The sequence below is a fragment of the Harmonia axyridis genome, chromosome 6 (genome assembly GCF_914767665.1).
Source record: "Harmonia axyridis chromosome 6, icHarAxyr1.1, whole genome shotgun sequence".
Lineage (NCBI taxonomy): Eukaryota > Metazoa > Arthropoda > Insecta > Coleoptera > Coccinellidae > Harmonia > Harmonia axyridis.
Window position 1 is genome coordinate 25771244 of NC_059506.1, and position 13685 is coordinate 25784928.

Consider the following 13685-nt stretch of genomic DNA (forward strand, 5'->3'; position numbering starts at 1 on the left):
ATGCACCTGTGAAGTATTTCCGTTTCCCAATGAAACACATATAATCATCATTAAAAGTGCATGTTAGAATACCAAAATCAGCAACGCATCGATTTGAAAACAATTCCAATTATTTTGCGACGAGAGGGGATATAAATTGGAAGAGAAGATATTAACAACAAAACTAGCCACTATTTTAAAGGACTATGAGTTCAATATGAGGAAACAGAATGGAGAAGATTATAAAAAAACAAAAATGAATAAATCCAATTAGTACACTTTATTGTAAGAAATGTCTTACATTTTAAGATGTGTATTATTAGAATTCATTAAAAGTTACATCACATGGTTTCAACTATATCAAGTTGGCATACAGCACCTTTTAGGAGAGAATTCAGAGAATAATAAAGTAAAAAAGTTCCTCTCAAAAACAAGATCTAACCTAACCTAACCATATTTCTCTCAAAAACAAGAACACTTTTCAACTACACAGTTTCACATAAGTAAGAAAAATATTAAATTATTTTGACTTCATGGTTTGAATGATGGTCTCGATGGAATATATTCCACAATATCTTCTCCATCTTCAGATATCCAAACAGTTCCTGATGGTTTCTCCTTAATTATCTTCATGACATTTTCTCCAACAATCTCAACCCTGAAACATATTTTGAATATCATTTAAAATTTTCACAATAATCATAGTTTGGTTCTTTCTATCATGGCAGAATAGCAATGTCAGCTGAACAGTTCATCAAATGGACGATAGATGGTACTTCACGGTACAATATTCCAAAATTGTCTCAATTTCTAAGTTTTATACATAGACCTATAATAACATTGACTGGGCATTAGAGAGAGATTATTGATATCGGTGTATTGTGACAATGAAAGAGTGTTAATGGCAAAGCATTGGTTTTGTGAATTGATTGTGTGTGTTTTCTTGTGGATATTACGCATTTCTTAACGTTTTACTATGTGGTTGTGGTAATTCTTCTCCTTATTTTAGTAGTAATAAACAATTTTAAGTATGTCTGCTTCGTGTGTAGCTCATAATTGAGTTGTTAGTTCCAAAAAAGGGTTGGACGTGACATTTCATAGGTAAAAAACAAGAACTTATGTATCGTTTATATTATTGAATATTTTCACAGGTTTCCGAGAAATTAAATGAAATGGGTGATGGCAATTTTAAGCAAAGACTGAAAACCTTCTGCCACATCCGTAATATGTAGTAATTACTTCGAAACAGAAGACTATTGTGTCAATCCCTATGGAACCAAAGTTTTGAAGGAAGAAGCCATACAATTATGATATTGAGAACATGTGTTACTAAAATTAAATGAATACTCTACGGCAAACTCCTACCCTTTATAGATCCGAAGTTTTTGACCATGGTATTCGAGTTCCGAATCTCTCCGTCAGATGTTAATCATAATTTTTTTATATTGATCTTTATTATATGTTTTATATGTTTTTCTTTCAAATGTCCTTGCATATTTGATGATAAAAGGTAATATAATAAACCCTTGTATAAAATTTGCAGTACTTTTTTAAACTGCAGAGTAAAGGAAGATGTATATTTTTGATATAATACTTTTGTATAAGGCTGAATTGTCCTTCTTTGATATGAGAAATATTGCACTTTCATCCCCAATAACACTCACTAATTCCTCAGTTTATTACTCAAAAATATTTGGGCTATTTCTGAAGACAACATGTATAAAATTTTAAAAATTTAGTAAATTTCCCTTTGTGTTTTTTTATTCATCACAAATTTTGAATTCCCCAAAGTTCAGTTACACTTGTAGCTATATTATATCGAATATAAATTTAATTATCTGTAATATTATTGATATACCGAATTATCTAAAAACTCTGGAATAGAAATAAAAAAATATTTTCTTTTGCCATTAATTATTCCATCCTCCACAACACCTCTCTCTTTGATAGTCCGCAGAGCGTAGCGAGTAGAAGCCACGTTAGAGCCAGTCCATGTTATTAGAGGTCTATGGTTTTATATATCATTGTCGAAGTTGACAACTTTTTTGATATATTTCTTCGAAAACTCAATGGGTGACAAACTAAATGTAAAACTTACGGCTGTTCTTTGAGTAAATGGAATTGATCCTCGAATATTTGACCAATATCATCGTCCAGACAAACAGACTTCATTCCAGATTTCGGTAAAATATTTGTTGTTGTAAAACCGGGAGCTACAGCTACAATCCTAACCTTAGTTCTGTTGTAATGAATTTCATCACCCAATGCCATTGTTAAAGATACAATGGCACTCTTAATGGCACCATAAACAGGCACAACGGGATGAACTGTTGTACCTGCTAACGATGCAGTATTCAATATGACTCCTTCAGATCCTGATTTATAATGGAGGATATATTTCTGAATACCGAGGGTGATCCCATGAACAATTCCTTTCTAAAAGTAAATGAAAAATTAGTACTAGTATTCACAACTAAAAAGAGAAAGTAAGAATGAAGCATTTGACAGAAGTCTGTCTAATACAAGGTGTTCCTGAATTGGAGGTACAAACCAAATGAGAGATTCTTTGGATACTTAAGAGTCTGTTTACACCACACTGCTTGGGAAGCAGAGGGGTCGCAACGTGAAGAGGCAAGAGCGGGTGGGCGTCGACTATCGTAGTAAAAATATAGGGAACGTATTAGGCCCTCAGCCCATATTGAATGAATTTGTAACGCATTGGGATGATCTCGTTTCTTTCTCGAATTCTACTAGTGCGTGTCGGAATATGCAGCCGCATTTTCGACATTTTGATGAAATGAAATGATTGTCAAATGGTCACCTATGATTATGGTTGTAAAGACGGTTTCTTTATAATAAGAACAGAGTTGAGAAACACGAACTGTTTTTTAGGTTTTGAAAAAGACTCTACTTTCCATAATTACTTGATATCGAATTGAGAATCCAAATACGCTTTGATATACCATTATCCCCATTTTTTGAATTGTTAAAAACCCTTATGAATTAAATGGAATGAATTTTGAAATATCTAATCCGAAATAAAAAAGTTTCATTGAGAATTTTGATGAACTCATTTCATAAATATCTACAGTTTTAAGGAATAGTACTTTGTTATAATTGAAAAAAATCAGCTTGGTTCATAATGATATATCTCAAATTGCCTACTGTTTTCTTCAATTTTTCTTATCCTGAAGATCTAGTTTGTATTGAGGATCCTTATTTTTAAGCCTCTATTTCTTAGGTCAATTATTACAGGTGAAGCACAGTTCTAATGAAATTTTCCTTCGAAAAACTCTTCAAAGTTCACACGACAAAAGCATTTTTCTCTTTCAGCTATATTTAATTGTCCCTGAACTTGAAAATAATAATTCTGACTTTGTTTCAATCGATATTCCTGATCATCATTTTTTCCAAATATGTTATTTGTTTCCTTTCAATAGCGTCCTTTATCATATTATTTCTTGCTGAAAAAGGGCATTTGATTTCAATTGAATGATTACTTTTTTCAAAAATGCCATCTGGAGAAGGACCTAGACCTTTTTTTATTAATAAAAAGGCCACTGTTTGTGATCTTCGAGCACAATTCATTCTCTAATAGACGCTTCGCTCGATCTTCATTATTTTTCCCCAATCTATAGCTTTTGCAGAAAAATGTTTATTTAAAATGCTTTCAACTCTCGAGCAATTTACATTTTTTCCAAATATTGAAGCCGTCAACAATTTCCTCCTCTGCTGATGCCAATCAGCGGAATCAGTTTGAAGGCGTGTTTTCAGCTCAATTTCTTTATGAGCTTCTTCTGTTTTGATTAAACCCCTCAAGAATTCAGTCCTATATAATTGGATTATTTCCTCATCCATGTCTGGGTTTTCACAATTTTCTCAATAATTATTATCTGGCCCTGCAGAGAACTGTAGCTTCCAGCCCCTTCTTCTTTTTCTTTTTGAAGACACTACTTCGTTCCATTCTCTTCACCGTTTGTCCTGGACTACGACCTATCATATCTTTGTCTATAGCGTATAGCGGTTTTTTTAATTCTTTGCAACAACTACTGCCTAACAAGGACTTTGGTAGCATCTTCTCAAAGCGTAATTAATTCTTTTACCTCTTACTCTTTGATCATAGCATTGAATTGTTCCACAATGTTCGTTGTTACCTTTTCTATGAGACTTCTGGCATGTAGTGCTAAATATCTCAACACCTGCATAATTTTCTCCTCTATATCGAACTGTCACAAATCTTGCATATACTTGTCTTAATCAGCTACTTTTTTCTCACAAAAGTAGCCTAATGTGGCACAATTCTTATGTTCACCAAATATATGACTGACGCTATAAATAATATCCATCTTCAAAAAATTAATGTTATCTTCATGCGTTTTTTCCTTTTCTGAATTGTACAGATTATAATATAGCCGTTCTGCATCGTGAAATATTTTTGCTGATCACATTCTTCAACGGCCCTAGAACACTACGTGCTTTCGAGAGTTCTCGTAATTTGTTACAGTAGTTCCTCAGTAAATGATTGATACATTCTATTTTCTGAACTGTACAGGGTGGGCAAATAAGCGAGGTAAGCGGCTATATCTCAGGAACCACTCATCGTAGAGACTTGCGGTAAAAAATGTTACCACTAAAGTAAACAAAAGAAAGCACTGGAAATTATTTTGAAGTTCATACCTCCACCGCTAGGGGGCGTAATAGCTATCGTCGAGTAGAAAATGCATTTTACTCGAAAAATTTTCATATTGAGTTGGAAAAAAAATATCATCACTGTAAACCTTGGAAAATTCTCTATCTGTTTGAATTGCCACTTTCGATTTTGCGACATCGAAAAAGGGTGGGGGAAAGATAGCAATCTGACTGATTGAAATGTCTGTAACTTCAGTTTGGCTCAACATTTTTGAGCAAATTAGATCTTATTTGAGAGACAACATCTTGTTGATTAAGGAAAAAATATACTCATGATGAATTTGATTCAGCTGCTTCCGATAGGGAGCGCTAAGTCAGAAGTTCATTGTTTTGTTCATTTTTCTCTGAAATTTCAAATGTAATGATAGGATTTTCTTAACAGAAACAAAAATTTCATTGAATTTGCATGAAAAAACCTGAAGGTCGCAAAGCGATAATTTCAGGCGTTCTGAAGTTATGGCCGAAAGAAGATATTCTTCAACTGATACATTGCGAAAAACCAAATTGTGTCTTTAGGTTCTGACAGAAACAGAAATCCCATCAAATCTGTATGAAAAAACCAAAAGGTCGCAAAGCGATAGCTTCAGGCGTTCTGGAGTTATGGCCGAAAGAAGACACAATTTAGTTTTTCAGTGCATCAGTTGAAGAATATCTTTTTTCGTCCATAACTCCAGAACCCCTGAAGCTATCGCTTTGCGACCTTTTGGTTTTTTCATACAAATTGGATGGGATTTCTGTTTCTGTTAGAACTTGAAGACTCAATTTGGTTTTTCGCAGTGCATCAGTTGAAGAATATCTTCTTTCGGCCATAACTTCAGAACGCCTGAAATTATCGCTTTGCGACCTTCAGGTTTTTTCATGCAAATTTGATGGAATTTTTGTTTCTGTTAAGAAAATCCTATCATTACATTTGAAATTTCAGAGAAAAATGAACAAAACAATGAACTTCTGACTTAGCGCTCCCTATCGGAAGCAGCTGAATCAAATTCATCATGAGTATATTTTTTCCTTAATCAACAAGATGTTGTCTCTCAAATAAGATTTAATTCGCTCAAAAATGATGAGCCAAACTGAAGTTACAGACATTTCAATCAGTCAGATTTCTATCTTTCCCCCACCCTTATTCGATGTCGCAAAATCGAAAGTGACAATTCAAACAGATAGAGAATTTTCCAAGGTTTACAGTGATGATATTTTTTTTCCAACTTAATATGAAAATTTTTCGAGTAAAATGCATTTTTCTACTTGACGATAACTATTACGCCCCCTAGCGGTGGAGGTACGAACCTCAAAACAATTTCCAGTGTTTTCTTTTGTTTACTTTGGTGGTAAAATTTTTTACCGCAAGTCTCTACGATGAGTGATTCCTGAGATATAGCCGCTTACCTCGCTTATTTGCCCACCCTGTACAATGTTCATAAGATCTACTATCAAGAATTTTTTGTAACAACTATTGACCCCATCGGCAATCATTTTGTTGTACATGGGTGAACTGGAACAAAATCCTTCAGCTTCCATGGCGGTCGAAGATGAATTCCAATTTTTTAACATGTATGCTCTGTTGGTGTGTCATTGTTAGTTTGAACTCTTTGACATATTATGCAATACTTTTTTTCACGCCTAAGTATAAAATTTTTCCAGTTTGCATCCCAACAATTGTAGGAACTCCGGAGAGTGAATTATAATTTCCCAAGTTTCGATAAGATCGTTTAGCCCAACTACCATCACAAAATACCGTTATTGAAGGTGTACCATTTATGTCGATACTTCCACATTCGATCGCTTAGTTCACTTCTTCTGCTGCGGCTTCTTCCATAGATTTCAACGCTATCTGTTCCCAGGCATTACATACTTCATTGTTTACTCTTTTATTTTGAAATTATTATAGTTATGATCATTGTAAAAATTTTGAATGATTTTCTGTTAACTACTTCTGAATAAACTTTCTTTCTTCTTCTTTCTTTCGTACAGTGAAAATGAAAAACAAGGAATATACATATCATTCCTATTTTCTTCAGCTGTGCATAACCATCATAAGGATTCATGACACTACTGACGGAGGATGTGCATATATCAAGTATTTCTGGATGTTCTGGACAAGTACATATTGTTTTCGAAATTCTACACATATCACGTACGAATACTAATTTCGATTGAAACCCAATTTTTATTTCCTTCACCAAACGCATATTAGATAAATTTCATTAAAAAAAAAACGGAGTGATTAGAAAGTTCTTTCAGAGAATCTATGAATTGCAGAATATAAACAATTCGGAATTCATCCAAAGATATTTCCCAGCAAAAAAGGTTCGATTCAATACACATTAACAAAATTATAAGAAGAACCTCACACGCCAAATAGATATGAAAACTTCTAGTAATAGGTACCTCAACCCCAAATTGAAAATACCATTCTAGAAATTTCAGTTTGAAAATTTGATGTTATTTTAATGTCAGGTATAGTTAGTATTCTTCATTTCTACATAATATCATTGAGTAAGTAGAAATATATGTATCGGTACAAAAATAGACCATTTTGAATCTTTACTCCGAAATTGCCTTCTTTCAGGTACCTATGCAATGCTGAACCTACCTAGAAACTGTCAAATTGTCCAGCAACGAAATAATACGGTACACAAAAGAGTACCGAATAACCTTTATTTACAATTGATGTTTGTCTGATGTGGCAATAAAATCGTGAAATAACTCAAATAAATTTACACGAAATCACTTCTCGTTAACTTCCAAAGTATTATCCTCAAGCACAATACCGAATCTAAGAGAGCTTCTGAACTTCCCAAATTTTGTATTATATGAAATATGGTAAAAACAAGGTAATTTGCTAACCATCATTACATCCGAATCGCTTTCCTTCATAATAACAGACATTTACTTTTTCCCAAACTTACGAAACCTTCGATCCGAAGTAATTAATTGACTATTGGATCCAATCCAAAACCTTCCATGAGGAATCCATTTTTTCATTCGAGAAAGTTACATGAAAATCGATCGTATGGCTCTAAAGATAATCAATGCTGCAATAGAAACATGCAGTTATAAGCGACAAAATTGTTTTTTGTTCGTGATAAATAATTCAGGTTTTCAAGAATATATTTCTTAAAAGACGGTCCTGATAGCTACAAACCACGCCCCTCAGGGAGGAGCAACGATTTTTAGTTCACAATTCTGGCACTTGAAACAGATTTACAACGTCACATACAATTTTGAGTAACTATGATGTAATATATTTCTAATTGGTATCATTGGAAAGAAGAAGAAATAGGCTATGACCATATTGTATTAGATTTTCGAATTTAGGTCAACTGAAGCGACAATAAATTATTTAAAATTGGTATTGAAAATCGTACTTTCTACTTCAATAAAACAATTAATTTGCAACTTAAAGTGAAATTATTACCTAACGAACATACAAGGGATAAAGACTTTCCAATATTGTTTTGAATCATCTGGATAGCGTTTACCGTTCCTGAGAAAATCAAGACCGAATTAGTTAAGAAAACGCCTGAATTTGCGCCGCGTGAACGGACTCTTAAGGGTGCGGCAGAACCGACTGACGAGTTTTGACAGGTCATTGCTCGCGATGTGGTGGGGGCAGGTAGGTGCGGAAGGGGTCTTGTGTTCTTTAAAGTCAGTAGTTTTTAGTCAGCACCATTATTTGGACCGAAGTGCATCGAAGCTTTGACGTGAGCACGTTTTACGAATATAACCGTTCTGTGATCGCGACCCAGCGGGCGTTTCGGCGCCATTTCGTCATTCCTGTTAACATTTCAGTCCCCTCTGCAAACACAATCAAAACTTGGGCTCGTCAAATTGGGGAAACAAAAAGTATACGACAAGGGCGAGAACATGGATGACCGAGAACGGCAAGAACACCGAAAAATGTGCAGGCTGTTCGAGTAGCAACTTTGGAAACCTTCCTACAGCCTGAATTGGAAGAACTTGCTGAAGAACACGATCTGGGTGACATCTGGTTCTAGCAGGATGGCGCTACAGCCCACAGCTCGAACTTCATTAGCTGTTTTGAGACAGTGTTCCCAGGGAGACTGGTCTCACTGAGAGGGGACGTGGGTTGGCCAGCGCGTTCATCACTTTTTAGCATCTGCGACTTCCTTCTTTGGGGCCACTTTGAAGATAAGGTCTTCAAGCATCGTCCACACACCCTGCTAGAACTCTAGCAGCGAATAATCGAAGAAATCCGGGCCATACCGCTCGGGATATGCCTAAAAGCATTCGAAAATCTCCGAAATCGTCTACATCAGTGATTTCGTTTTCAAAACTTGAGCAAAAAACTATATTTCTTACTGCTTCGAATGAATGAAATCGTTTTTCTCTAACAATCACCATTTTTTTTTATAGCCCTTTGAAACTCGTCAGTAGGTTTTGCCGCACCATGGATCAAGAAAAAAAGTTCTATAGACCCGCAAACGCTTTGGATGTTTCTTGTAATCCTATTTTTTGTATGATGATTAGCTACAGATCAGGAAAATAGGCACTGAAACTAATAGTTAATGCATTCATGACAACTTTCTTACTACTAAAAAGTTTTTTCAATTGGCCATTGGTAGTTTAAAAAAAAATTAAATAAATTAATATATTGTTGATGTTTCAGAAGATTTACAGATAGAAAACCAGGTCGAAGGGTAGGATAGGTGCAAAACAAGCCACTTGCGCTTAGGTTACCTCTCGAGCTGGTATTGAAGATAATTTTATATTGATTGTATCACATTTTTACTATGCATAAGTAAATAAATAAATTTAAAAAAATATATATTGAAGTTCCTTCTCCTTCTTTTTAAAATACCAATGGCCAACGAAAACAAAATTCTGGAGGAAAAGGGCGGGCACTGCTCCAGAAAAAATAGCACCCAGTAGAGTTGCAATCAAAATTGACATGAGAAGTAGACTTTAAAAAAGAATAGCTATACCAAATTCTTGTCGAATATCTTATTTAGTGCAGATGCTATGAGAAGAAAACTTGAAAAACAATCAAACTTTAATAATTAAACGGAAACAATTTAACATATTTATGGCACTTGTTTTCATAACCGGAGAATCTCTCATTTTCGTTTGTACTTCTAATTTAGGCTCATTCTGCGCTCTGAAGTCATTGTTACAGAAAAGGAAATTTACACTTCTTTTTTTTACAAGATACCTATACCACACCACAACACAACATACTCACAAAATTGACATCAATTTCTTTGTCATAATTACGATCATTGAATATTCCAGCATTATTGACAAGAATATCAATACCGTTGAAAGTTTTCACAGTGGTTAAGAAAGCTTCTGGAAAAAAAAATATACACATCAATGTTAATGTCATGAAAATTCATTACTTAAGTGTAAGCGATGGTTAAAACAGCACTCAATAAGTCTTGCTATTAACAAATAAAAAAAAATAGATGTCAATATCGACAACCTTCATTGGAGTCAAATTTTTTTTCCTAGAGTATTCTTCGAGGTTTGCTGAAAAATCACTGGGGGCCATAATTGGAAAATAAGCTGGGTGGTCAAGCGGTTCGAATTACAATTCGTTCAGTTTAACCATGATCCTCATCGATTTGTGACAAGGAACACTATCAACACATGAAACTAGTATTTATCCATTCTTCAAACAGGAACAAATGTAGCGTCATTTTACCTAGCGGTGCCAGAAAACATCGATGCTGTGCATAACTTGACAATCGCTCATAACCAGGTTCGTGTCAATTGATGCAAAAAAATGCTCAAAATATTTAATAGTGGTTGAACTGTTTTGCGCAGAAGAATCATCCTCATCATGACAACGCCAGCACTGACACTTCAGCTAGAACAAGTGAATTTCTGAGTGGTCCAACTGATGAGTTATCCGCTGCACAGTCTAGGTTTAGCACCCATTGACTTCATCTTGTTCCCTTCTATATAGATTAAATAGTTTGGCGAGAGTGTTTCATCACTAGAAAACGCAGTTGAATCCTTCCAGTGGAGTGTAAAATTTGTTTTGAAAATTGGGTTAGACGAATAGAAAAGTGTATTAATCTTCATGGAGAATATTTTGGAAAGATTAGATTAGATTTAATTAAGTAGGTTCCGTTTCACTGCGACCTAATGGTCTATTATGCCCCCATTCTTTTCATAAGGTGATCTACAGTTCGCTTTCCAGTTCCAGAGTTCTAATGAACTCCAGTATCTAATTCCACACTACTAAAAGTTTCGTGCCCAAAGCAGGTTTTTCGTTAGTGATATCCAGTCATTCTGTAACCAGATGATACGGAGTTTATTCCTCCTCCCCAGAGCAGATTCATCTGCTCTTTTTCTGTTAAACCCATTCTCATGAGGTGTCAATGCCCTGTGAGTAATCCAGTGAGAAGGTGTAGTATATTTTTGCTAAGATCCAGAGACTTCTTGGATCTCGCAGTGTCAAAGTTTCGAAGAAACTTTTTGGAGTGATCCAAACCAGGAAGATTCCGCCAGAGTGTTTCTGTTTCAGTGTTTTTCTTCTCCTGAAACTTTTTCTTGTAGGTAAAGGGTGTTTTTTTGAGCTATAGAACTTTAAATTGCAATAAAACAACGATGGATCATTCGATTGACATGAACTTTTTTATCCGCAAGATAATCTTGTGGCATTACATTTTAAATATGATTTCTGGCATATGACTACCAAGGCTTGCTCGGATGTAGTCCAATCTGGACGTCCAATTTTCGATGACTTTTTCCAACATTTGTGGCCGTATATCGACAATAACACGTCGAATGTTGTCTTCCAAATGGTCAAGGGTTTGCGGCTCATCCGCATAGACCAATGACTTCACAAAGCCCCACAGAAAGTAGTCTAGCGGTGTTAAATCACAAGATCTTGAAGACCAATTCACAGGTCCAAAACGTGAAATTAGGCGGTCACCAAACGTGTCTTTCAATAAATCGATTGTGGCACGAGCTGTGTGACATGTTGCGCCGTCTTGTTGGAACCACAGCTCCTGGACATCATGGTTGTTCAATTCAGGAATGAAAAAGTTAGTAATCATGGCTCTATACCGATCCCCGTTGATTGTAACGTTCTGGCCATCATCGTTTTTGAAGAAGTACGGACCAATGATTCCACCAGTCCATAAAGCGCACCAAACAGTCAGTTTTTCTGGACTGCGGCAGTTTTGTTTGTTGACGTAGCCATTCAACCAGAACTGCGCTTCATCGCTAAACAAAATTCTCTTATGAAAGTCGGGAACAACGGCAATCTCATTTTGGGCCATTCGACGAATCTACGCCTTACTTGATGATCGTTTGGCTTCAATTCTTGCACGAGTTGGATTTTATAAGCATTTTGTAAACCAAGATCCTTCCATAAAGTGGATGGACACAGAGTCAATTCCTGTGCTCGATGGCGGATAGACTCATTCGGGACTTCCTCAATGCTACGCTCTACAGCAGCAATAGCTTCTTCTGTACGCACCGTACGGCGTCTCTGGGGATGCGAGTTATCAATAAAAGTAAACGTGGTGCGAAAACGTTCCATGGTTAATCGAATTAACTGCTCTGATGGACAATTTTGTCGACGATGAAATGGACGTAGTGAGCGATACGTATTCCGCACAGAACCATTATTTTCGAAATGAAATTGCACTATTTGCAAGCGTTGTTCAGGCGTGAGTCTATTCATGATGAATTGCCAAACCAAACTTAGAATAAATCACTTGACAGCTGTTAAAGCGATCGCCATCTGGAACAGTAATGCCAACTTAAAGTTATATACCTCGAAAAAAACACCCTTTACATTTGTCTACGCCACGGGAAAGTTTCGGGCCGATGAAAGGAGTTTGTGCTCCTTTTCTGGCCTCTTCATTCCCTCTAACTCCCGAGTGGATATTTCGAAAAAAAAGCAGAGAGTTTCCTTATCCATTCGCAAAATATAGAAGGCTACCTCCGTTTTGTATATTTCGATTCAAAAAACTAATAATTATGTAATACTTATATGAGTGTTAATGTGAAGCTCACTTTCGAAAGACGACTTGTCGGACACATCAGTTTTCACGAATATAACTTTATTGCTGCCAAATTTTTTCTGTAGTTCATTGCAAACTTTTTTTCCAATTTCCTGGTTTATATCAGCAATTGAGACTCCCTAAAATCAGCATCAAAATGTCGGATGTATATTCGATTTATATAAAAGTATCTATTGCATATTTTTAGTATCCCTTAAGGAACTCTCGAGCTGAAGTTAAATTATAATTTAAAATAATTGCAATGGCAGCTTGTGCTGTATGAATTAGATTATGAGCACATGTTTATTTATTTATTTATTACAAACGGCTCTAACATTTCCTCGAACATATCACCATATAATTTCGTCGTGATGTCTGTGATTTTCAAGTTTTGAGTCAGGAATGGTCTCTAACTATGTCGAAGGTTCGACTCTTTGAAACAGAACAGAACATTTCTGTTTCATGATTAAATGGATGTAAATCTATGAATACGACAGCGTTTAGAATCCCTAAGATAATGCAAATTTTATTTATATGACCCATACGACTTTTAATTATTGTTCAAATGATTATTACTCTTCATAAACCTTGAGAAGGAAATATAATGCCTGAAACGTTGCTGTTAATCAAAATGTTTATTATAGGAAATGATTGTGTCACGTGGCTGAAAATCTTCTACCTTAAAACCATAGAAAATTCCAGCAGAATGTTGAACAAAAAACTTAATACTTCAGTGAAGTCAGATCCGACAAAGTTAAAATTCTACGTGCTGTTTTTGAAATTTCGTTTTGATTTCATCACCAAAAACATATATAATTCGGAAAACTTCGAAAAAAATTCCCTAGGCTACCGTAACGAAAATTGAGATTTAATTATATCTCTCGAATGTTCATATCAAGTGTCAGACCTTCTCCTCTAGATAAACTTAAGCATACAGTGGCATAACAATAAACATGACATTGACATAAAATTCAATGCATTTGAACTTTTTGATAACCAATTTTTGATAACCAATTTTTGATATTTATTTTATGA

At 35.2% G+C, this 13685-nt stretch overlaps 1 protein-coding gene across 2 annotated transcripts in view; it reads right to left on the reverse strand.

Annotated features, from left to right (window-relative positions):
- Positions 1–13685, reverse strand: part of LOC123683440 (15-hydroxyprostaglandin dehydrogenase [NAD(+)]-like) — a 36427-nt gene that overhangs the window by 20789 nt on the left and 1953 nt on the right. Inside the window, exons 2-5 of one of the 2 annotated variants that reach the window (XM_045622484.1) lie at positions 12664–12790; positions 9872–9978; positions 2078–2415; positions 237–637 (exon numbers count right to left, since the gene is read on the reverse strand). The exons of the other annotated variant lie outside the window; for it this stretch is intronic. Coding sequence (XP_045478440.1) covers positions 511–637; positions 2078–2415; positions 9872–9978; positions 12664–12790 — 699 coding nt within the window. The 3' untranslated portion in view covers positions 237–510. Of the gene's footprint in view, positions 1–236; positions 638–2077; positions 2416–9871; positions 9979–12663; positions 12791–13685 lie in introns of those variants that run through there. 2 annotated transcript variants of the gene reach the window in all.